We start from the raw sequence: 26,744 nt of genomic DNA, 5'->3' as shown, positions 1-26,744 counted from the left end.
GCTATAGGAAAAATGCAAATGGTGAAATGTAAACGTGCGGCGGTGATTCGAACATCGAATTCAGGTCGGGTGAGATGCGAACGCGTACGGTGGTGATTCGAACATCGAATTCAGGTCGGGTGAGATGCGAACGTGCGGCGGTGATTCGAACATCGAATTCAGGTCGGGTGAGATGCGAACGCGTACGGTGGTGATTCGAACATCGAATTCAGGTCGGGTGAGATGCGAACGTGCGGCGGTGATTCGAACATCGAATTCAGGTCGGGTGAAATGCGAACGTGCGGCGGTGATTCGAACATCGAATTCAGGTCGGGTGAGATGCAAACGTGCGGCGGTGATTCGAACATCGAATTCAGGTCGGGTGAGATGCGAACGCGTACGGTGGTGATTCGAACATCGAATTCAGGTCGGTGAGATGCGAACGTGCGGCGGTGATTCGAACATCGAATTCAGCCTTCAGGTCGGGTGAGATGCGAACGTGCGGCGGTGATTCGAACATCGAATTCAGGTCGGGTGAAATGCGAACGTGCGGCGGTGATTCGAACATCGAATTCAGCCTTCAGGTCGGGTGAGATGCGAACGTGCGGCGGTGATTCGAACATCGAATTCAGGTCGGGTGAAATGCGAACGTGCGGCGGTGATTCGAACATCGAATTCAGGTCGGGTGAGATGCAAACGTGCGGCGGTGATTCGAACATCGAATTCAGGTCGGGTGAGATGTAAACGTGCGGCGGTGATTCGAACATCGAATTCAGGTCGGGTGAAATGCGAACGTGCGGCGGTGATTCGAACATCGAATTCCGGTCGGGTGAGATGTAAACGTGCGGCGGTGATTCGAACATCGAATTCAGGTCGGGTGAAATGCGAACGTGCGGCGGTGATTCGAACATCGAATTCAGGTCGGGTGAGATGCAAACGTGCGGCGGTGATTCGAACATCGAATTCAGGTCGGGTGAGATGTAAACGTGCGGCGGTGATTCGAACATCGAATTCAGGTCGGGTGAGATGTAAACGTGCGGCGGTGATTTCCAACATCGAATTCAGGTCGGGTGAGATGCGAACGTGCGGCGGTGATTCGAACATCGAATTCAGGTCGGGTGAGATGCAAACGTGCGGCGGTGATTTCCAACATCGAATTCAGGTCGGGTGAGATGCAAACGTGCGGCGGTGATTTCCAACATCGAATTCAGGTTCGGTGAGATGCGAACGTGCGGCGGTGATTCGAACATCGAATTCATGTCGGGTGAAATGCGAACGTGCGGCGGTGATTCGAACATCGAATTCAGGTCGGGTGAGATGCGAACGTGCGGCGGAGATTTCCAACATCGAATTCAGGTCGGGTGAGATGCGAACATGCGGCGGTAATTCGAACATCGAATTCAGGTCGGGTGAGATGCAAACGTGCGGCGGTGATTTCCAACATCGAACTCAGGTCGGGTAAAACGCGAACGTGCGGCGGTGATTCGAACATCGAAGTAAGTTAGGAACACGAGTCCGGGGTATACATTTCATAAACACACAAATTTACCGCAACTTCCATCGGTTGCGCGAAGATATACGCTCGATAACAGGCTAAGCATAAGTGCTCTGCAGCGCCACCCTACTGTAGCACAAAATTGCGAAATTTCATGAGTAATCTGCTGTTGGAGATTTTAAAAACTATGTCCGCCTGTGCAGTTGTATTATACTTTGTACAGATATGTGTGCGTAATAAGGCTTCAGGTATGTTTCAGATGACTTACTACACTAATATGTATATAAAATATCCTTTATTACGATCAGAATAAAAATATGTTGTAATAGTTTTGGCATAATCACAGTTCAACAGAGTAAAAAGAATTGTTTAAATACACAGTAAAAAAAATTGTTTAGAAACACATTAGAAAAAAATGTTTAGATACACAGTAGAATTTTTTTTAAATACACAGTAGAAAGAATTGTTTAAATACACAGTGGAAAGAAGAACTATCGTACTCCACCGCCCCACTCTACTATATAAACTTAATTTTCCTGCATGGCCGTGTCCAATTCTTCTTGGAATTCAGCCAATCATTATTTTCTTCCATCACAATCTTTATTTGGTTGCATTCTATATGAATTTCTCTGAAAAAAATTAAATACTACTATTTCAAACCCCTTTATTATATGATAACAAGAATACAAGTGAATGTAAACTGAGTACATGTCCACAAACAAAAGACACACTAAAAGTGTAAATCAAAGTACTATCGAAAAAGCTTTTTTCCTAATTCATTACCAAAACATAGTTTAACCTTTAAAGCATACCTATGTATATGCATGTATTATTGCTTTCTTAAACCATGGGTCTGGAACGAGGAACCTATGTGAATCCAGATATAGGATAAATTCAACCTTGGCATGATTGTTACAACTTTTTTCGTGACTTTCCATAACATAACAATCCATTTGTAACAACAATCAACTAAAATAATCCAATCGTAACAAGCATGCTAGGAAATGCCAGGTGACAATTATTTTGATTGCTTGTACTTGTTTACCAAGATATATTTGCAAAATGTAATCTTAGCCAAAAAGTTTCCAAACCCATGGCTCACAGCCTCACAGTATACTTATTTCCCCAAAAATCTAAACACTTACTGGTGCAGCAAAAGTTTCAAATTTTCTTTATATTGAATCATTTTCTTGCATGCTGCTGGGCCATATCCGGACGGGCATTTAAATGGTATCCCACCAGGCAAACCATTCATTTTCAATCAAAACTCATAGATTTTCGAATATGGCATTCTTGCTGTTTGCCCAACAGCTTCTGCTGTAAAGATTAAATTTTAAGTATTAGAAACTGCAGTACAAAATCTTGACAGCAATATAACAGTTTAAATAATTACTCACAATATTTTTCATTGTAGATTTTTCGAACCTCTGTTTTAAGTTTTCCTAGCACTTCATGCTTATTCTCTTTTTCTTGTGGAATAGACACATTAAGTCACATAAAGCGGAGAGCTAAATTTGGTATTAATATTTTATTATATAGCTATTATAGGTTTTTTTTAAATGAAAGGTATCAATTGAGCAGGAGTACTGGTTTTTCGAATAAACAAAAAATGTAAAAACGTGAACACACCGGATATTGGTTCATGTGGGACAGACAGGGGGAATAGTCTTGGAGGGGAAATAGCGGGGGGGAATGGCCGGGGAAATAGTCATGAGGGGAAGTAGCCGGGGGGAATAGTCATGGGGGGAAGTAGCCGGTGGAAATAGTCACGGAGGGGAAGTAGCCGGGGGGAATAGTCATGGCGGGAAGTAGCCGGGCGTAACGGCCATGGGGTAAGTAGCCGGGAGGAATAGTCATGGGGGGAAGTAGCCGGGGGGAATAGTCATGGGGGAAGTAGCTGGGGGGAATAGTCATGGGTGGAACCGTGGAAGTAGCCGGGGGAAATAGTCACAGAGGGAAAGTAGCCGGGGGGAATGGTCGTAGCCGGGTGAAATAGTCATGGGGGAAGTAGCTGGGGTAACGGCCATGGGGTAAGTAGCCGGGGGAATAGTCATGGGGGGAGTAGCCGGGGGGAATAGTCACAGAGGGGAAGTAGCCGGGGGAAATAGTCACAGAGGGGAAGTAGCTGGGGGAATAGTCACCGAGGGGAAGTAGCCGGGGGAATGGTCATGAGGGGAAGTAGCCGGGGGGAATGGTCAGGGGGAGAAATAGCCGGGGGAATGGTCATGGGGGGAAGTAGCTGGGTAAAAATAGTCATGGGGGAAGTAGCCGGGGGTAACGGCCATGGGGTAAGTAGCTGGGGGGAATAGTCATGGGTGGAACCGTGGAAGTAGCCGGGGGGAAATAGTCACAGAGGGGGAATAGTCACCGAGGGGAAGTAGCCAGGGGAATGATCATGAGGGGAAGTAGCCGGGGGGAATGGTGAGGGGGGGAAGTAGCCGGGGGAATGGTGATAGGGGGAAGTAGCCGGGCGAAATAGTCATGGGGAAAATAGCCGGGTGAATAGTTACGGAGGGGAAGTAGCCGGGGGAAATAGTCATGGGGGGAAGTAGCCGGGGGTAACGGCTATGGGGTAAGTAGCCGGGGGGAACGGCCATGAGGGGAAGTAGCCAGGGTGGATAGTCATGGAAGGAAAAAAGCCGGGGGAATAGTCACGGAGGGGAAGTAGCCGGGGGGAATGGTCATGGGGGGAAGTAGCCGGGGGGATGGTCATGGGGGGAAGTAGCCAGGGGGAATTGTCACGGAGGGAAAGTAGCTGGGGTGAATAGTTAGTTAGATATGGAGGGGAAGTAACCGGGGAGAATAGTTACGCAGGGGAAGTAGCGGGGTGAATAGTCACGGAGGGGAAGTAGCCGGGGTGTACCTAAACACAAATATAAAAAAGGTAACGCTCAACCTGTTTTTAAGCAATTACAGACTGAATTATGAATGTGTCAATTGCTATTAAGATTGACTGGGGAATGTTTAAATATACAGCAGGGCTACTTTTGGCACAAATTTACGTTCTTTAGTACAATCTGCATCTTTTGGATGGAATAAAAAGCCTAAAAGGTGCACTGAATGAACCAAATCTGGTAATTGGTACTCTATTAATAACTTAAAACAAAGCAAGAATATGTTGCCAAACTAATGCTTTTTACCTTTTTCAAGTCTACAATTCACTGCAAATACCTACAGACACGGTAACCCTAATTAACTGTTTTGCCAATGTCATAATTTAAATGCCTCACGTTTTCGCTTTATAATCAACATCACGCATTTAACCATATATAGCGTTAATCGCGTACCGCTATGGTATGAAAGTATTATTTTGCGCCCATTCATGCGCTAATATTTGTCGAACTTTCTCTCATGTCTAAGGCTAATCACGAGTCGAATCGGGTGCCTATATAATCAAAAGCACATGGATTGCAAAGGTACACTCTACCTGGTGATATCATCAAGGTGGAAAGTGTCGAGATAGAACGTTTAAACGTATAGAGTTGAATTTTAAACTAACTTACCCCTCCAACCATTTAGTTGAATAGATATTATTCATAATTATATATTGTACATTGTAGTGATGTAGATTGTAGAAGACATTAAAATGAGAACCACCGTATTTACTGTTGTACTTGTCGTCGTGTTTTTTCATACTAAGTATGGTAAGTTTTTTATCTTGATTTTGCGTTCATTTCACCATATTACAATTTCCAAGGTTTGGGAGCACAAGTCCCGCAGTCGAACCTCGAAGCGTCTAATCTCCATATGCGTTCTCAATCTAATGATACACGTACAACGTACCATTTGAGTGACACATGCCTGATGATCGACAACACCGCACGAGGAGGCGTAGAAGTTTCGTGGACATACAGCGCCACACTGTTCTTAATTAATACAATATTTGCGAACTGTTACACTGGGTCGGTATTTGCTGTTTCAAGTATATCTTGCAATGATATTAGTAAGTATCGTCCGGTGTCGCGGAAATCTGGTTCCCATTGGCTGCTTATAACTTATTTTTTTGAGAAATCTAAAACTTTGGTTCCGACTAAAAATAACAGTTGTTGGATGTAACATACTTTGTACATTTCTTTTTAAAGATTTATCTTCTTGATAAAAAATTGATGCTGTATTTTACCTTAAATTGTACATTATGACGTATGACCATCAGTGACCTCTACCGTTAACACGTCATCAACAACGAAAAAGGACGATAAAACTTAAATTTTCACATTAGATAAAATAAACTATCTAAAAACATGTATATATTCAAGTAATCTTCGTTCAGAACAAGATTTATAGATTTTTGATAAAAATGTCCCGTGTCTGCGCATGCGCAGTAGCCGATGGGAACCAGATTTCCGCGACACCGGTGCCGTAGAAAAGTGGTTAGCACGCCCGCCCCTAACCCATTAGGTAATGGGTTCAAGGCTCGTCGCTGCTACCATTGTGGGCGTATATGTGTACTTGGGCAAGACAGTTAACGGCAATTTCTCCTACCTGATGGTCACTAATGGGTTGTTCAAGTTATCAGCCATTCATAAAAAAATCCAAAAAAATATTTACCTACAAAATGACTTACATGGTAACTCGTAAGCTGGTGCGAGGTGTTTGAATCAGAACACTTGTGTTATAACCACTGTCGTTTCCCGGAGACGCGAGGATAAAGTAAGTTACATACAAGTATAATTCCCATAGTTGGATTTCACCCGAAGTAATTATGCCACATTCAGAGGTAAATATAAAAGAAGAGGTGGCTTGGTTTGGAAGAATCGTATCGCATTGCGTCATAGCTTAAGTGAACAGGTATGTATCATCATACATTGCATATGTTTATAGCTTGTGATGTTTAAAGCATACGGCGGCAAATTCATATTAGCTTTTTCAGATTCCGTTACAACTTGAACTGGAGCACCGGCAAGAAAACGACCAGTTTCCTATTACACAGAAATTACCTGTAGACCTTGTTACGTGCATTGTGATGTGTACCATTATATATATGCCAATAAACTGTGTATATGGAAAGCACCTTTTCCGAATTAATTCAGACCTTTCAAAAATAACAAAAAACATCTAACGAAAACGCTGTATGACGTGATAATATGTTTAGATTGTTACTTGTTAAAGAATATTTTGAATATTTTTTGCATGAGTACGTTGTTTAACCCAAAGTTGGTAAGACCTATACTATATAGGTCTATACTAACTTTGGTTCAACCTAATGAGCAATTAAAAGCAACATGTTGTAGATGGTGTAAGATAGAACTATGGTAAAAATGAGAAGAAGAAAACAAATGTTACAGTATGATTCGACAGTACCGGTTCAACAATTTAGTGCGAGGCCCTGAGATTATGGTACTGTTAAAAAGTTCTGTAACATAACAGTAATTTTCCTTTTACTCAGAATTCCATCTTATCCCACCCTACAATATGTTGTTATTAATAGCACTTCGCAGGTCAAAGAATCAAAGCGTGCCAAAAAATCGATATAAATGTTCTTTTACACGCAGCAATATAAACATACATCATACAGCGTTTTCGTTAGATGTGTTTTTGTCGTTTTTGAAAGGTCTGATTTAAGTCGGACAATACGCTTTCCTGTATACACAGTTTATTGGCATGTACATAATGGTACACATCACAATGCACGTAACATGGTATACAAGTAATTTCTGGGTACGTATAATAGGATACTGGTCGTTTTCTTGTCGGTGCTCCAGTTCAAGTTGTAACGGAATCTGAAAAGGCAAAGTAATATAAATCTACCATTGATACGAGCTATAGGGACATAACTAATGTATCATACATACATGTTCACTTAATCTTCGAGGCAATGCGATACAAGACCTCCAAACCAATCTAGCTCTCCGGCTATATCTACCTCCGAACAGTGCATTGATCCTTTGGTCGAATTCCGCCTACGGTAATTATACTATGAAATATTTGCAAGATAAAGAAATGTGAGGTAAGATGGAACACATTTTTATTTAATTGTTTCATCCCATTTCGTAGGAAACAAAGAACATTCAAAGAATTAAAAAAACTTTATTTTAAGACTTGCATGGATATTATCGTTGCTATTTGTTTAGAACACGATCAGGATATTACGTACTGAAGGTATCCCGTCTTACCCCACCATATAATATACTTGAAACAGAAAATACCGACCCGGTGTAACAATCTGAAAATATTGTATGAACTAAAAATAGTGTGATGCTGCCATTCCACTCATCTACCACGTCCGGTGTGGTGGTATTGACGAGGTGGTTCCTCAGGCATGTGTCAAGGTAGTTGAACATTATATTCTCAGATGTGTCATTAGGTAGAAAATGCTTATGGGGAATAGACGCTGGTGACGCCGTTGCAAAAAATCCAGGTGTCTTGTATTCTGGTGAAGTTGTTTTGTTAAAATAGCGCAAACGCAACTCAAAATGTACAAGGTTAAACTTTGTAGCTAATCTGTACTTCATTTTACAAAACTTACCACCATAATGACAGCATACGACGACAAGTACAATAGTAAATACGGTGTTTTTCATTCTGATATGTGTTCTATATATCACTGCGATATGTAATATATAATTATGGATAATATATTCAACTAAACGGTTAGAGGGGTAAGTTAGGTCAAAATTCAACTCTATACGTTTAAAACGTTCTATCTCGACACTTTCCACCTTGATGATATCACCAGGTAGAGTGTACCTTTGCAATCCATGTGCTTGCGCTTATATAGGGCTCTAAACGGGGCAACGGAAGCCGAGTTAGTGAATATATATTCGCGCATTCAAATCGTTCAAAGTTTGCGAATAAATAAATGAAAACCAAATCGAATCTATTTATAACAATGATGCAATCGTATTTGCAAGAGTACTATTTCGTATTTAAAAAGATATGTGTCGTATGCGCTGCCACGAATGATTGTGGCACATTATGATATAGTCATTTCTTATATATGCTGCCACGATTTCGGACGTGTTCTTAAGAAAATCCCTCAGTTGGTACTAATATGTTGTCTAAATTGTTGTGTCGAGATAAAACGTTTTTAACCCTACTATACAGTTGTATTATATGGTACGCGCCCGACGATCCGACCGCTGTCCGGTTAGAATGGGTAGCGCCAAACCTTTTTTCTGGTTAAGATTATCTTTCTCTTTCGTTTTAAAGTTAAACAAAAATATAAATAAATAACTTTATTTGTCTTTTCGATTACGGTAGCGAATATTTAAAATATTTAAAACAAAAAGATAGGATATAGCGACAAAACAACAGTTGTTAAAACACGCCTACAATTACAAACATAATTACATTTAATTGCAAAAAACTTGGCGAGTCCACCTATGTAACTTCATGAGTGATTGTTTTTTTCTCGTGTCGTTGATAATTTACAAAACCCATTCGTGACAAATGGGCTCCAACGATTGACATAATTAAAGAGTCCGGCCCAGGGTTCTCATGGTTGCGCAGTTTTTTGCATAAAAAGAAAGTTTTTATTTAAAGTATGTAAATAAGTACCAACCTCATTTCACCAAAGAAATTACAGTATTCTTTGATTTTACGATGTAAACTGTTCTTAAACCGATGTTAGCATTTTGACAGATTTGTGTTCCAGGCAGTGTTTTCGCTATGTAAAGTACACGAGGAAAGTAATCGTTAATTAATCGCTAATCATGCGGTTTTTAATATAAAAATTTAGGTCAAAAATTATAAATATATATTACGATTTGATTTCAATCAAGAGAATAAAGAAAACTGCTAGAATTGAGAATTAGGATAAGTGCAGAAAAAATCGCTCTATCAGCAACAACAACAACAAAGCCAAGAACAACTGTTCGACGAAAAAGGATCTATAATAACGTGCCCAATAATACAAAGCCAAGCTGACCCTCCGGTGCGAAATTGGATAGTTTCTGTATAGAGCAATCTGTGTCTATTGATGATTGAGGCTTTGGTTGTAACATATGATCTTAGGTATGTATACCAGCGTTAAGATACGATATGAATGATTGAATGTAAATTATTTTTCCTCGCGTGGCAGAACAACCGGCAGTCGTTATATCACGAATGTTCCGTCTCACACATCTCGTGCCCACTTACGAGTTGCCACGTATGTAACTTTGTGTGTGATTGTATTTTCTGTGTGGCTGACAATTTAGACAACCCATTATAGTTACCATTGGGTTAAAGCAGTTAATACCGTTAGGTGTCCTGCCCGGAGACACATGCGCAGTTTCGGAAAATCATACCGCAATGCGTCATATAGCTTAAATAAGCACGTATGTATAATACACCCCTAAAAATACAAATTAACCGTTTCTTTCGACACGAAACATCAATGAAAACGCTGTATGCGTATGTTTATATTACTGCGTGTAAAAAATGCTATAATTTTGACACTATTTTATACTTAAACCTGCACAGTGCAATTAATAGCAACATATGCGTAAACGTATTTTTAAATTCTGACCACCATTGCTAAACAACTGCTTAAAGAACAAGCCATTAGGGCAAAACTTGTTTGTTTATTTTAATTGATTTCATCGGTGAACATTTACCATCAGCTGAAAATAGCCCTGGCTTTGCATTATCGCTTGAAAAAATAGTCGATTCTGTTATTTTAGCGGCCGTGCTTCTATCGGCAATTTTGCTTGGATTAAAACCGCTTGACCATAAACTGCTCTTCTGTTTTGCTTCATTGCTCCAGCAAGGAGTCGATTCTTCGATCTCTGTCGTTGGTTTCTTCCCTCTTATATAATTGATCAACCCGTTTGAATTAGCGCTAGTTATAACGTCCGTAACTCTATTCTCCTGTCCACCCATAACTCTGCTTTGCGAAGATCCGTTCTTCGAAACATAGCCGTTGTTACTGCGTATTCCAACATGCGGTTGGCTTTCTTCAACTACGTTGCAACCATTGGACAAGCTACATTTCATCTCAAATGACTTAACGAACGACCTTGGACTCAACGGTTCTTGTTTTTGAGACATAACGCTTGATCGAAACGTGTTTGAGAGTTTGGTTTTGTGAGTTTTGTTCGTTTCAGGCGATACAGCACCGTCGCCTTGTGTATCGAAAACTGTCGATTTCTTTTGAAGTGATTTTCGAACTCTCGGTTTAGTTTGCCCGCTGTCTGATGAAAACACAGTCGATGTTGTATTTCGACTCGTGTACTTCCAAGCTGCGCAAAATGCATTGAGATTTATTGTACATAAAATGTATTACCATGTAGCCCAATAACCCATATGTTTCCTATATACTGCAGGCTTTTTTATTCTATTCTGAATGAGTGGCGTCCTGCGACGTGACAAGCTATGCGAACCAAGATATAAGCTGGAGTTGTCCCCTTATTCCATGCAGCGGCCTTAATATAAGGACCAGAGCGCGCATAACAAGAGTTAGGTCAGCATATAAGGTTTATGTCTTTACACCAAAAACAAGGAAACCACGTCTTTTCAACATACGCCGAACACCAATGAGCATCTGTGGGGTGACACGGGACACCTTTAGTAGATAATGTCCAAACACCCTGATCGTGTTTTAAACAATTAACAACGGTCTATGCGAGACGTAAGGAAACGATTTTATAATTTTTTGAATATTTTGTTTACTACCAAATGGGCCAAGAAAATATAGTAAAAAGGTGCGCCCTCTGCCCCCACCCTACTATATGATTCGAACATTGTAGTTTGACAAATATCTACAAGAACAGTGATATATCGGCCAATAACCTGTTTTTGGTCTTGAAATTCCCACCGATTGTTGAGAATCGGGGTAATGCGGGTCGTTAAACACAGTTGAAGACAAGTTATTGCCAACTGCTCGTTTTGATCTACATGGAGCAGTAGAAGGCCTCTGCTGGTTGCTTTCATTGAACATTGGTATCTTACTTATATTTGCTGTGGGAGAGATTGTAAAAGGGTTCATTAAATCGGGAATAAAGCAGTTAATTGTGAGTTTCGCTGTAAATGAATGAATGAACAAATGTAACTTTCTTTACTCTCGCGTGGCTAGAAAACGACAGTCGTTACCGCGCGTGTAACTTTTGTGGTTACTTCTGGTGTATTTTTTGTTTAACTCAACATATAGAGTGAAAATCCGCACATTTGTTAAACTATTTTCGATAACAAAGATAAAACAATCATTTGCTGCATATAGCTTATATATAGGAATGTTAGGAAATACCCAAAAAAAGGGGTGTGTTCTGTATGATTTAGAAAGCGTTCAATGTTTCTCTTAATAAAACACTCATGCAACTTGTACAGGATTTACCTTTTGGAAACTTTTGTTTTACATTCGCGTTGCCATTAGTTTGGAAAATATTGTTTGTATTTCTTGGTTGTTGATTAATACGCTTCGGTTGAGGTGTAGGGCGTTCCGTTTCGCCCATGTTGAAAATGCTTGACTTGTAAGTGTTACTGACTATTCAGATGAAAAAAATCAATTTAGCTCGCCCAATAAGTGTCTTGCTTTCTGTATATCGGCCAAGGACCAAGCGCTACATTTAAATAACGTTGGTATTTTAGAGCCTAAACGGTCCGTATAAGCGCCAGTACGAAAAGGTATAGAAGAGTGCATCACAAACTTGTCACACTAAACGATAATTTTTACAAAAGCTTTTTGTTTTCAACAGTCCTAGCAAATTCAGCCACTTTCCTACAGTTTTGTCCGCAGTTTAGTGTGTAGACTTCGGTAGCACCGCTCTGGTTAATTGACAAGATGATATGCATAAAGATTGTTCATGACGCTTTAAAGTAAACATGGTGCATGAGTTCGTCACTAACTCTAGTGGCCCCAAGCCAAAAAAGGTTGAAGATCGCTGGTTTACTTAACCTGCTTGGATATTTTATACTAAAACAGTCAATTCGAATCTGTACTCTACTACGATGAATCAGCATTTATTTATAAATGTAACTGCGGATGACCAGAAAATATTTATAAAGTTTTAAACCTGACTCACCCGGTCTGCAGGCTTGACTTCCAGTCTGTGGGTTGACATCCTGATTAAACATTTTATAACTTTTGGTTCAAAACCAAAACTGTAAAAAAACATCTCGTCACTGGATATAAGTCGTATATACCTGCTTGCGTTTAGTTTGATATATATATATATATATATATATATATGTATGTACCTTATTTTACTTTGATAGTTTCATTTCAAGCTTGCTTTTACTTACATGGGTGCCTTGTCTTGAAATAGGATAGCAGGACATTTATTTTTCTCACGTTACACCCACATTGTTATGACACAAAGGTTCGTATGGCGTCACTATTACTGTATCGTAACGTAACATTGCCCATTCATAAAAATTAGGCTATTTGAAACATATTTGGTGGCTAGGGGGCCATTTTTTATAGCCTTGATTGTAAATAGCAAGCTAATATATATGAAAAAGTCGTTTTGAAAAGCGTCACTTATTTATTCTTGTGTGATTGACTTCAGACACATTTTTTTTATTGATTACATAATATTGTGCGTTTTGATGTGTTTTTAATTTTAATATGACTGGGATTTTTGACAATATTTTTAGTATGACTTGGATTTTTGATTGCTAGATTGTCCTAAAATGTTAAATGTTTAAATTGAGTCTTGGACCTACCTTCTTTGATTGCAGTCGTATGACTTTTGCGCAAAACTAAAGTAAAATTTTATGCCGTTAACCTAAAACTGTCATTTCAAGCAACTTTTAAAATGTTTGTTGCGTGGCTTGCGTTTAAAAATAAACTAAAACACGTCACTGAAACTTGAAGCCGTTTTACGTAACGTCGTTGTAACGATTCCGTCTCACGTATATTTCTTTTGTTATTTATGTAGTGTTCAAATGTTAAGCGTAAGCTTGCAGTCATAGATTTAAGCACAAAGCGATAGTGCTACCTACTTGGGGCATATATCCGGGTCAGCCAGCACACGCAGAGGACAGCATGTCTTTGGGTATGCGTCCAGTCTTTATTTAGTGCGAGGCAAGCCAGGCACACCGATGCCAACGTCGTATTTTCCTCACAATTACTTCCGGTAAAGGCCCGGGTCCGATCAGATCTCAGAGCAAGCGTCTCAGTTGGCAATTTTCTCAGGACGCTCAAAATAGAAGTTGTTCTACGCCCGTCGCCTAATGAAATTAAACGCTCATAACTTAGTTGTGTAGTAATTGCTTCAGTACAGTTTTTGCAGCGTGCAGTGTAACAGAAACTGAGTGTGGTCCTAATGCTCATTTAAAAGTAGTTGATGGTGAAACTAAAAGTTTAGGCTTTTAAATTGGTCGACGTTTTTGTGGTAGAATATTGCTTTAGTGGAATCTCGAGCAGGGTAGATTTTTATACCAGTAAAATTAAACGCGTTTCGAAATGTGACTATAGTTTAGATTCAGAAGAATAAACTCGTTTCGTATTTGTAAAAACGTATAATGTGACGATGTGCTAAGTGCTGGGAAAATGGGCCAACTCTGCTCTAATTCATACAGCAGGCCCCCTATTTGACGTTCCTCGGTGTAAAACCTTACTCAAATAGAATAAATAGAATAATTTCTATAATGCTAACAAAGGGTTCTCTTTTTTACAGCCCTACGTTGCTAATGCGGTTGCTCTATTTGAGGTTTAACACGATTTAGAAATTACTAAACCCATATCAATACTGGAGCGTTATATATTGATTATCGTTGGTTAGTTTTTACTTGGAAGATGAAACTAACTGTCCAACTTGTTCTGATCTTGTGCGCCGCTTGCTCGCTCTGTGCACAAAATCCAGGTGGGAAGAGTTTAATATTTTTTAAAACCAAGTATATTAAAGTGGGGTAAAATGGGACAGAATATTTACATAATTATAAAACCATAGCCCAGCAGCAACCCTAAACAACCGTTGTTTGAATTGTTTAAAACACGATAAGAAAATATGGAAAAAATATATATGTGCTAACAGTATCCCATTTGACCCCATGGTAATTTATGTTGAAATGCGTACAAGTATGTTGGGGTAAGATGAATACCGTATGGATTTATTATCCCATATTTCCTAATCGCGTCTTAACATTTAACAACGCCATTATTAAGTGTTTATGCGGTTATAAGTTTCTGTAAATATTCTCTGTTGCTTACTAAATAAAACGGAGAGTAGCCATCAAACAAATATGTTTTAGTCGCAGTTAAAATTTTTTGGATAATTTGCGGACTTAAATTTTAGACGATAGTTTTAACTATGGTTTTTTTAACGAACTATTTTGACACCGAATTTATTAAATTACAGACAAAGTCGTAAAAAAGATCAGGCAACTGCAAACAGGCGAACCGTTTCGTATTCGTTGCCGCATTGAGGTGTCTGATACAACCATCGACAACAAACTGATATCATGGAATATGCCACCTTCAGTTAGAGAGCGGGGAAATTTCCGAATCACTACTGAGAAATACGAAACTTTGAATGGTATCCGTTATGTCAAGAATAGCATAAAACTGTCGTCAGTAACTGTAGATGATATGGGCTATTATTACTGCGAGGAAAACCCGTTGATACAAGATACTTCCATGGTTAAAAACAAGCAAAGGGAATTAACATATGTATATGTCTTCGGTAAGTGACCCGTGCTAATAATTTCCCACAAAGTATAGCAGGGTGGGGGAAGAAAGGACACCTTTTCATTCTATTTTATTGCCCCATTTGGTAGTAAACAAAAAGAATTGAAAGAATTCTATAAGACCGTATCCTCATCACAACTCCCATGGGCTATGGTTAACTCTAAAACACGATCAGGATGTTTAGATATTATGTGCTAAACCTTATCCCACAGTACTCACTGCATGTGGTAACTAGTAAGTAGGTGCGACTCACGAGGTATGTAAAACAGAACAACTGTGTTATAACGACTGTCGTTGCTCCACCACACGAGGGTAAATAAGTTACATTCCTTTATTTATGCTTTTCCTTGACGTGTTACGTAGCCTACACCAGTATCAAAGCGTATTGGTTCGTCAGTCGATTTTAAATTCAAACTCGTTCCAATTTCACTTTTTAGTAAATTTCTGCGATTTGTTTAGACCCAAATATCCTTCTTGCACCCGCACCCCGAATGGTCGATGCTAGAATATACAGCGATTTGATTATACCGTGCAGACCGACGCATAAGAATGCCGTTGTGAATTTGACAATGGTGCCTTCAGATATTCATCCAAAAAGGGTAAAACAAGTACGTTTGGCGTGAATTTTTGTGTATTTATACCTTTTATATTTTTGGGGCAGATATCCTATGAGCCAACTGTTGGGTTTACTGTCTATAACGTCACCGACTATGATGCAGGCTTTTGGAAATGCAAAGCAACCTTTCGAAGCGAAGAAGAAGAAAAACGAATCGTTGTGAATGTAAACACAGGTTTGAAAATGCGCGGAAAAGTGAATTATTTCAAAATAAACGTGCTTTAATTTTTAAACAGATGTAGTACCAATTACACGCGGATTGAAAGCAGTTGCGCGCCAAACCGAAGTTTTAAAAGGGGGACAAATTTCAGTAACTTGCTCGGTAACCGTGAGCAGATTTTGGGCGGTAGCGCCAACATGGAAAACACCAAACAACCGAACCAAGGTTTGTGTACTATTTATAACTATAATAGACGCTGTATTTTAAATTTATACGCCAGCACAATATGCATGTTTTTACTAAATTCACTTTGTTCAAACTATCATTTATTTATCTCTGCATGGGGAACAGCTTAAGAATTAGACTATGTGTGGTTTCATAAACTAATGTACAGTTTGATCTCCATCAATTTTTAGCATTAATACCATTTTCAGGTGCCAATATTCAAGAAATGTGTAGAAGAAGTAGCAGGTGAAAGTACAGACAGCAACACAATAAAGTGGTGCAGTACTTTGCTAATAGAACATGTCAGTCTTCTGGATTCTGGCAAATATTCATGTCATTTGTTAAGCAATGTGAGAACAGAAAGCTCTGTCAACATTAAAGTATATGGTGAGCCTTATAATTTCTTATTTTGTAGGCCTATATGATAAGTTTGTGCCCTTTGTTAAAGGTATATAGTGTACAAATTAGCGAATAGACAAATGTGCAAAAGTGTTATTGTTTTATTACTTTGTTAATTTTATCAAGGAATTACTGTTGGAATGTTTTCTTACACTGTAAAATTTGAACTATCCATTTCAGAAAAATCCTTTATAAATGTCTTGTCAACTCCCACCACAAGTTCGAATGTGATTGAAGTTATAAAAGGAGAAATGGCAGCCATCAAATACAGCGTCCATGCCTTTCCTACACCCACATTCAATTGGTTCAATGGCACACAAAGCATTTCCAGAAGTTCAATCTCAACCACCACACAGTTATCAAATGACAGCCGTGTCTCAACCAATGGAAGCACTTTGCTGATAAAGAATGTCAAGTTTTCGGACTCTGGGTGGTACATGCTTTCAGTTTCTGTGAAAAACTTAATGATAAATGAAACCTTTCTTCTAATTGTTCAAGGTTTGTTGCAAATTAATTATAACCCAACATAGGTGTGTACTTGTACTAAGCGCATAATGACAATGCTTCAAATCAGTAGCCACCAATGAGTTGACTTTTCTAAGTCATGCAATGAAAAAAGAACAAGATTCTCTACAAAGTTACATACGAGCAAAGATAGCTTATAAGCGGGCATAAGGTGTATGAAACAGAACCGCAATGTTATAACGACTCTCATTGCCCCTACAAGCAAAGCTAAGACAAGTTAGATTCATTCGTTCATTCTTCTCCAGATCCCCTCCCAGCAAGGATAGAAAATCTTGATCCGTTTATAAATGCTGACATTGGTGATGATGTATTGTTGAGTTGTAACACAACAGGGCAACCGGCACCAACAGTTACATGGTATCATGAAGACATAATTGTACAAGGTAAGGGTTAGTGTGTGTATATATATAATTGTTAGTATGTGTAGTGTGTATATATATATATATATTTATAGCCCCAATTAAGAAACAGGTTTGCTGGTTGGGTTAAATACTCCATACTGATCCAACCTCATATGCAGGCTTCAGCGGGGTGCTATATTTACTGAATTCTTAATTGCTTTTATAACCAGAGACCAAACAGTTCATGATATCTTGCTATGTTTTACATATTGGTATACCTTCAATTATTTTACGTAGCAAAGAGACATAAATGAATTAATAACTTTAGCATTAACCTAATCAAATTTAGACATATGTGTAATTACTATCTGTTTTGGGGGCATTGCAATCTAAACTTTGTTATGAAATTTAATGGGTGAATAAGTTTATAAACAAACCTACTAAAAATATGACTAGCTAGTTAGTGATGTTCTGTTTTAGAATCGAAACTCAGTGAACTAATGATCAGAAGAGTAAAACAAGTTGATGGAGGTGTTTATATTTGTGTTGCGGAGAATCAATATGGGAAGGATAACAAATCTGTTTCTTTGAACATACAAGGTGTAGTATGGCTACTTTAGCATTTATCATCATTTTAATGATAACTCCTAAGCTGGTATGAGTGTGTGAGACAGAACATTTGTGTTTTAACTGTTCTTGCCCCACAATGTGAGAAAATTATTAAGTTAAGTTTGTTCAAATAAAAGAAATTGTAGGCGTGTTTGTTATAATGAATATCTTTTTTCGTAGTTTACAAGATATTTATGTGCCCTAAATATAACATTTAAGAACAAACTTAGAGATTAGGTGTTAGCAACACTTCAAGTGTAAATTTATATATTCTTACAGGTGATCATCAAATGCAAATTATGTTTGCAGCCAGCGGTGTCTCGTGTCTTGTGTTAATTCTCGCATGTGGTTTAATTGCAATGAGACTTAGAAAAAAGGTAGGTCAAAATTAAGATATTGCCAACTGTATTTAAAATATTGGCAAATATGGAAATAGTCATTAAAATTATTTATTCATATGACAATATGATTTGAATGAATGAATGAATGAAATTTATTTCGTCTCTTCGGTCACGATAACGAAGAACAAGAGAGTTGATAAAAAGCGAAAAGACGGGTAGTAACGGTAAAACAACAGTTGTTAAAACACGCTTGTTGATAAAAAAGAAAGAAGTAATGTTTTGGATAAAAGGCATGACCGTTACACCCTACAGATGATACAATTTCAAAATTAAATAAATAACATTTAATTAAACATATTAAAGTTCTAATTGGAAGAAAATAGTGCGTAAGGACACAACCCGTACAATGGGGGGAGTCGGCCCTAAAGAAGATCGATCCAAAGATTGGAACAATTTATTTTATTTAATAACTAAGAAGTATGTTACATTGGTTTAAATCAGCCTTTATTAGGTGACACACGATAAAAGCATGGCAACATTGCTTCAGAGACTAATGATGCCATTTAGGCGAAACTTGTATGTTATTTTACATTATTTATAGCTTTTAATTTCATTCTTTTGATGCACTTCTACTTGACTGTATTCTAACGCCAAAAATTTCTAGGTGAAACACGAAAAATGTATGTCAGCGTTGCTCAACATTAAGGACATGCCACTTGAGGAGCAAGCCCAGTGTTCAGAGTACGACAGCAAGAAATGGGAGTTTCCTCGAGATCGACTCAGGTTTGGGAAAACTCTTGGAAGAGGAGCATTCGGAAAAGTTATCCAAGCTACTGCGTTTGATCTCGAAAAATCATCTTCTTGCAAGACAGTTGCTGTGAAAATGCTCAAAGGCAAGTAGTTCTGTAGTTCTGTTTCTATGTAAGTGAGATATTACAGCGTGTCTGGTCATGGGACTTAAGATTTAGGCCAAAGTTGGCTCATTATTCTGAACCCCATAGTGCTGCAACCTATTAGTGACCATTTATTTGGAGAAATATCTGGTAAGTGCCTTGCCTGAGGACGAATGCGCCTATTATGACATCAATACCAAGCATTGAATCCGGTATCTTACGGTTATGATGCAAGTTCCTAACCACTGAGCCATGGTGTTGGAGAAGGCAAGCGGCTAATCTCCTCACATTGAAGTGTCTGGGCTTCCTGTTGCAGTTTTAAGGTCTGGCGCCGCCGGTCTGCGCTCAAATGTCAAACTTTCCGATACGGGCACCCGGAGCCAATTAACTTCAACTACTTCCTTCAAATCTCGATAACGAGATCTTTCGATAAAATACGGAAAGAAAAATTAGAATTTCAAATTTTCAAACTGTAACTGCTGTTAAAAAAAACAACTATTACATCAATAGGCAACCATATTGTATGGTTTAACATCATTAGAAACCTCAACCAGCTGTCCAAGTATTACCTGCCCGAGCGTTGCCAGATGTTTGACATTTAATAAAAAAAAATGTTTGTTTCAGAGTTATATATATACATACATAAGAAACTAAAAACTTAGGTAAACAGCATAAATTGACACTATATTCTATTTTGTTTGAAATCACAGTATTATCAGTAATATTTCAAAATTATGTTGTAGATGTGTTTCTGTGTGGCAGATGAACTTTGGACCTTTAAGAATATAAAATAAACGCCACAAAATCTGTTTTAAACTTCAATGTTATAATATTAGAAACAAAACATAAAATCTGTAACAAGAAACAACACATAAAATTTGTAACCCATTTGTAATAAGAATTTTATGTTTTAGTTGGATCTCGTAGCAATGAATATCGAGCCCTGATGACCGAGCTTCGAATTCTGATTCATTTAGGACCTCACTTGAACATTGTTAACCTGCTTGGAGCTTGTACTACCAAAGAAGGTGATTGCAAGCATATATATGCTTTTGTAACTATAAATAAATATACAAATTTGGTGTATAAATAAATATACAAATAAATGTACAATATATTCTGTTTTTTCGTTTAAAATATTTTTAAATCTTCGCTAGCGTAATCTAAAAGACAAAAAAAGTTTTTATTATTTTTAAATAACGATGCAGTTTTTGCGTATCTAATACCTAATATTAATAAAAGCTTTTTACGTGGTATTACATTAGTAGCAATAGCAAGAAGTAAATAACCTACACTAGTTGACATAGTATGAATCAACAAAAAAGTCAACATTAATAAAGATAAAAATAATGTAAAAATATGTATTTATTTAATTGGTATTTCCAGGTCCGCTCATGGTGATTGTCGAGTATTGTCGCCATGGTAACTTATCCAACTATCTTCGTGGGTTGAGACATTGTTACACGGGTGGTAGAAGTGATGACACAAGTAAACAGGAGATAAAAAAACAACGACTTATGAGCGATGACTCAGCAGATGACGGAGCGTTTTCTGGCACAGACGAAACTGACCGCTCAAGTTGGATTACAGATAAGAGAGGAAGTCGCGCATCGTATTTGAGCGGAACTGGATCCTTAACGTCACATGAAGGAGATATTAGGAGTCACACAAGACTATCATCGTAAGTTTGTGTTCAGTGTAATAAAACGTTCTACTTTATTCTCACATGGTTGAAAAATGACAGTCGTTATAACACAGGTGTTTTGTTTCATAGGCCTCGTGCCAGCTTACCAGTTACCATGTATGTTATTTTGTGGGGGATGACGCCCTAGCACAGTTGGTTAGAGCGCCTGCTTCTAACCCAGAGATAACTTGTTCAAGGCTCTTCACTACTACCATTGTGGGTGTATGTGTCATTGGGCATGACACTTTCTCCAACCCAGTGGTCACCAATGAGTTTTCCAAATTATTAGCCACACATAAAAATAAAAGTAATTAGACAAGTAACATACTTGGTAACTCGTAAGCTGGTAGGAAGTGTATAAACACCTTTGTTATAACGACTTGTTTTCTGGCCAGGCAAGGATAAAGTAAGTTACATTCATTCAGTTAGATTCAATTTTTAACTACGCATGCTCACATTCCCTGATATTTTCAAAGTGGTTGCGAAGACAGCAGGATGAACTTGGAGAAACATCATGAAGCAAATGATGATGGAGATGAGAAGGGCAAAGAACAGAAGGATCAACTCACTCTTACCGATCTTCTTTCATACAGTCTTCAAGTCGCCCGCGGCATGGAGTTTCTGGCTTCTAAAAAAGTAAGTTTTTGAAAAAAATTGGCTTTTATTTGAATTCGAGACTAATGGTGCCATTTTAGATGAAATATACCTCTTAAAGAATACAGTTCGTTGAACTTTACTTTTGTCAGTTACCTAGTCCGTAGCATCTAATCTGTTTATGATTACATATTACATAATATGATTGTTGTGTCTCCATCTGGTAATCGAATGGCAGCAACATTTTATTTACTGTACTGGAATAACTGTCATTGCTATTTGAACTGACTAGTAATAAATTCTGCAAATCTAACCCTGATTTAATGCTAATAAACTTAAACAATTCGACGAACTAAAATACAGTAAGGATTTAACAAAGTAAAATACAGTAAAAACCTGGTGCCAGGAAAACGTATCAAAAAAATCAAAACGTAATCTATTTGAACTGTTTTAATTTACTAAACTAGCATTACTTTTTTGTCTTTTAAAAATAGGCATGAGAGTGACAGCAACAGTTAATTACTTTAAAAAATAAAATGATGCAAAACTTGCATTTTTAAAACCGTGGGAACGTTTACTTTGTTTTCTAAATTTGGAATAAAACTTTGTGGAAGCCAATGTTGTAATAACAAGTTGTTTAAAGTTACAAGTTTTTGAGTAAATCCGAATAAAGAAATCAAATCTAAAATTGGTAACTTTGTAGTTATTGATTACGCGCGCCAAAAGATAAGAAATTTTATCGAAATATTGTTAATTTGAACATCCGTTGCTCATTCTCTTTGTTTGGTTGTTTTTTCTGAATGTTTAAAACTGCACAGACTGGTCGACGCCACTGTGGTTTTCGGCCCTTCACTCCCTCATGCCATAGCGTGGGAATCGACTTTGTATTGCCGGAAAGTGACGCACGAAAACGAGACCGTTCATAAAAGTAGAGAAAAGTGTGTTTCTGTATGACTGTTGACGGAAAAGTCACTGCGTATCGCAATCAGTTGTTCAGTCATATATCCTTACAAATACTATGAAAATAATTCTCACGAAATGTTTATTGGGCTTCGGGGCATTTCTCTTTTTGTTGTGGTTTAAGAATTGGTGGTTTTCAAATGAACTATAGCAAGAAAGAACTGTTTTGTTCTTTATAATGAGATCTTATATGTACATTCTATACTGGCGTTAAGAGGTTTTTACACAATATTTATGTTATATATATATATATATATATATATATATATATATATATATATATATATATATATATATATATATATATATATATATATATATATATTATAACTGAGAGAATGAATGTAACTCATCTATCCTCGTGCATGGGAAAACAAGTCATTTTAACAGTAGTGTTCAATTACATATAGCTCATTACCCTTTTCTATATATATATATATATATTATATAAAATTTATAAAATCTACATGCCTATTATCTGATATGTTTTAAAATTCTGTTACCCCAAACTGCCATGAATAAAATTCCCAATCACCATCACCACTTTTTTTTACACAGTGCATACATCGAGACCTGGCAGCAAGGAATGTCCTGCTTTCCGATTACCAAGTTGTTAAGATTTGTGACTTTGGGCTTGCACGGGATATTTATAAAGATCCAGACTATGTTAGGAGTGGGGGGGACGCAAGACTGCCAATCAAATGGATGGCACCAGAGTCCATTTTCGATAAAGTTTACTCCAACAAAAGTGATGTGTAAGTCAAAAATGAATTTTGCTACTAAAATCTTATTAATACATAACGGTTTGTATTTAGTATGTGTTTGCTTTGGGAATAAAACACTCATGCCAAATCACCATACTTCATTATAGGTTGTGGTTAGGGTAATGCACCGAATCTGGCATAATTTCAGGTCCTTGGCAAGTACCTCACCCACACAGAATATAATAGGTCATTAGCACTATAAGTTTAACAGAAACACGCTGCATACAAAACCTCTACATCTTAATATTTTCCCACTTCTTATATTTTTTGGTTGGTTTCAAACAAACTTTATTTAATTACTATTAGAAGTTTAACTTGATAATAATAAATAAATGGCTTGTTTGTTTGCTAGGTGTAGTGAACATGCTTGTTTTCTTCCAAATAGATGTAAATATGTTTTTAACTGTAAGCCTGTTTTAACAACTGTTGTTTTGTCACTATATCCTGTCTTTTTGTTTAAAATGTTTCTAAATCTTTGGTACTGTAATCGCAAAGACAAATTAAGTTATTATTAAATTATTTTCAGTTGGTCGTTTGGAGTTCTTCTGTGGGAGATATTTACACTTGGTGGTTCCCCTTACCCTGGATTGCAAATGGATGAAGATTTCTGCAACAAACTGCGAAGAGGTGTTCGCATGGGGAAACCTGAACATGCCACAGACTCTGTGTAAGTTGTTTACAGTAGTACCTTCTATTCTGTACGGGTGAGGACCTGGGATTTGGGTCAGATTTGGCCCATTACCCCAACACTTTTTATGTTCGAAAGTCACATGCTCGCAATAATAAAGTCCTTGTAATGCTGGGGTTCGATTGTATAAGCAGGCGTGACCTTGAAGAAGCTTGTATTGTATATGTACGATTAGTACGAACCCAGTTACGATAACATGCTGTCTACACAACGATAATATTAATAATGGCCGTCGGCCAGATACCATGACATTAGAATTATGGGTATTCTGTTACAGTCCTTTATTCATGTTCCCACTCAAGCAGCCCAATTTTTTCCTGATATTATAATACCTTACGGATATATCATCTTTAGGAAGGAATTTTACAACAGCTTTTCAGGTTGATTAGCAACTTATTTTATTAAAATAATTTTGCGGAGGTGTTTAAGTAAAGATGGTACAAAACCCAGTGAATGCACGGTTCTATTTTTTTTTACATATTTTAAAAATTTTGGTCATTTTTTAAAAATATTTTAATATATTATTTTAACTTGCTTTTAATTTCAGATATTCTGCCATGCTTGGTTGTTGGGATAACAATCCTGAAGATCGGCCGACATTCACCAAGTTATGCGAGGAAATAAGTGATGTCCTGCAAGAAGAAGCGGGCCATGTAAGTCAAACTATATCAAATTTGTCTTTCTTTTGGGACCACTGTGGTTTCACATTCAGAACCCCAAAATTCCAAGTTTTGGGACCCATAATTTATTTAGTTTAAAGTGCAATACAGAATTTTTTGTATTGTTTTTCTGTATGGTTGTTTCACAATATAAATTTCTTTAAAATTTAGAGGTGTTTCTGGACTATTTTATTCTATTGTTTCCAAATCTACAATTAATGAATGTAATTCTATGATTTTTTTCAATGTTAAACAGCAGCAAATTATGTTTAAAACTTCAAAAAACTAAAATGTTTGTTTAAAACATAATTCAGTTGTATAAATGAATGTAGCTTACTTATCCTTGCTAGGCCGGAAAACGACCGTCGCTATAACACTGGTGTTCTGTTTCATACACATCAGGCCAGCTTATAAGTTACCAAGTATGTTACTTTGTGGGTGATTATTTTTGGAGGATTTTTTTATGTATGGGTATTAATTTAGACAACCCATTAGTGACCACTGGGTTGGAGAAAAGTTATAATTTGTTTAAACACTTTGATAGGAATATCTGGATGTGTTAAAAATATTTGAGAAAGAAGCAGAAGGTAAAGAAACTCTGCGTGGGCTCCGACTCTATGAAACACCTCAAGAAACTTTTACTGAAGGTAAAAACAAAATGGAGGAAGAAACATCTGCAACAATTAACTACACCTTTGTTAAGGTAAGGGTATTTCATTAATTATATTTAGACAATGCTATCTTACATAGGTTTAATATTAGTATTAAATTATCATGCTCAATGTACAGCATTTTGAATAATTTTAAGCACCTATGCCCATTTCAAGCACTTTCAGTTTGCTGTCAGGCTTCTTATACTTATTTACACTGTTTAGTACTTTCTTTTTTTTGTTGAGCACTCTATTATGACTTTTTTCAGTATTAACTGAACATGTGCAGTATTAACCAGGCTAAACATTTTTTAAACTAAATTTTACAGGTTGAAGATAAAGAGAATGAAGAAACTGCAGATGAAACTTGTGAAGAAATATCAATTGTTTGCGACACAGTGGAAGCAAATGAAATTGAAGGTATAAACAACTAAATATTTCTTTAGAGTGTGACTTGCTGGATCAAGGGCCACATAATGTGTATCCAACAAAATTCAAGTCCAACAAATTGTGTTTCTGAAATATATTCACCTATAATAGCATCATCAGTTAAATCATTTTTTGTCGGTTACAAAATCAGAAAAAAATTCTATTTTTTAATTAAAATTTATTTGTCTCCAGAAAATACATGTGATGATGATATTGATGAACATAATGATCCCATCAGTGATCCTCAAGCTTGTGTCGTCCTCATGGATCAAGATCAACCTCCACTATATGAAGATGTCATTGCTTCCAGGATTCAGGATCTCAATTAAGAAGATTGGATTTCAAAAATCACAGGTTCATATAATAGAATATCTTAAAGGTTATTGACTTTTTATTATAATTTGCTCTAGAAATTCAAGGATATACCATTTGTTTCTTTGAAATGTGTATTTTAGATTTACAGTCATGGTTTTATTTAACACTTTTACTCAAGTAGTTTTTACCCATAACATGTATTTATCAACTACTCACTTCTTTTTCTTGTTTTAGTTAAACAGATTTTCGTTCTTATATTTAAAAAAAAATGATATTTCTTTTGTACACCAGAAACATGGTTTGCTCATGTACCTCATGCCCGCTGTCAAGGTTGTTGAAGTACTTTGATCTAGTGAATGAGAACCAACTGTTACAACACATCAGTGATCAATGATGAAGTTATTAGCAAGAAACAAAACTACACAATGTCTTTTAAACAATGGTGACATCCATTTCACCTATGTTACTATGTTAAATGCCAAGCTGCTAGTATTTTCTACAACTGTACACTGCCAATGCGTTCAAAATATTACATGTTTAAGCAATCAAACCATTTTACATTGTATATTTGTACATACTGTAATGTCCCTTTCTCCTTCGTTTTACAATACCTTGTTTGTTCTGTCTCGTGATAATGTTAACGCGTGTGTGTAAATACTAAAACGTGTGGTAAACATCTGTTGTAGAAACATTTATTATCTCTCAGCAAAAAAAAAACGGATTTTGTATTCTAACTAAAGGGTATAGTGAAAAACGTGCAGAATGCATGTATAGACCCAGATGTTAAGGCTTTTATTACGGACAATCGGATGAACAAATAAACGTATTTGCGCATTGTTCTCTTTTTGGGAAACTGCTGTTTTTTATTA

General features: G+C 37.2%; 2 protein-coding genes and 1 long non-coding RNA gene across 3 annotated transcripts; 1 reads left to right on the top strand and 2 right to left on the bottom strand.

The window, feature by feature from the left end:
* Window positions 1–1,752: 1,752 nt before the first annotated feature.
* On the bottom strand, window positions 1,753–4,858 carry LOC149725049 (uncharacterized). The gene is made up of 4 exons (XR_016386508.1): window positions 4,615–4,858; window positions 2,872–2,982; window positions 2,620–2,791; window positions 1,753–2,103 (listed from the first exon to the last, which is right to left on the bottom strand). It is a non-coding gene; the product is annotated as an uncharacterized LOC149725049 (long non-coding RNA).
* Window positions 4,859–9,875: 5,017 nt separating this feature from the next.
* On the bottom strand, window positions 9,876–12,644 carry LOC149725048 (uncharacterized). The gene is made up of 5 exons (XM_089893069.1): window positions 12,590–12,644; window positions 12,415–12,493; window positions 11,727–11,876; window positions 11,186–11,353; window positions 9,876–10,635 (listed from the first exon to the last, which is right to left on the bottom strand). The coding sequence occupies exons 2-5, from the start codon at window positions 12,464–12,466 to the stop codon at window positions 9,959–9,961; spliced, it is 1,047 nt and encodes a 348-aa protein (XP_089749195.1). The 5' UTR covers window positions 12,467–12,493; window positions 12,590–12,644; the 3' UTR covers window positions 9,876–9,958.
* Window positions 12,645–14,002: 1,358 nt separating this feature from the next.
* On the top strand, window positions 14,003–26,714 carry LOC149725047 (vascular endothelial growth factor receptor 1-like). Its single transcript, XM_089893027.1, has 21 exons — window positions 14,003–14,199; window positions 14,695–15,018; window positions 15,483–15,622; window positions 15,685–15,814; window positions 15,876–16,024; window positions 16,234–16,411; window positions 16,604–16,921; window positions 17,194–17,331; window positions 17,770–17,889; window positions 18,178–18,275; window positions 18,904–19,132; window positions 20,047–20,160; window positions 20,519–20,813; window positions 21,293–21,452; window positions 22,929–23,125; window positions 23,661–23,801; window positions 24,370–24,475; window positions 25,026–25,184; window positions 25,461–25,551; window positions 25,753–25,914; window positions 26,167–26,714. Exons 1-20 carry the CDS (start codon window positions 14,133–14,135, stop codon window positions 25,887–25,889), a joined length of 3,291 nt encoding a protein of 1,096 aa, XP_089749153.1. The 5' UTR covers window positions 14,003–14,132; the 3' UTR covers window positions 25,890–25,914; window positions 26,167–26,714.
* Window positions 26,715–26,744: the final 30 nt, after the last annotated feature.

Source organism: Ciona robusta, chromosome 14 (genome assembly GCF_009617815.1).
Source record: "Ciona robusta chromosome 14, ASM961781v2".
Lineage (NCBI taxonomy): Eukaryota > Metazoa > Chordata > Ascidiacea > Phlebobranchia > Cionidae > Ciona > Ciona robusta.
This window is presented reverse-complemented; position numbering and strand designations above follow the sequence as displayed.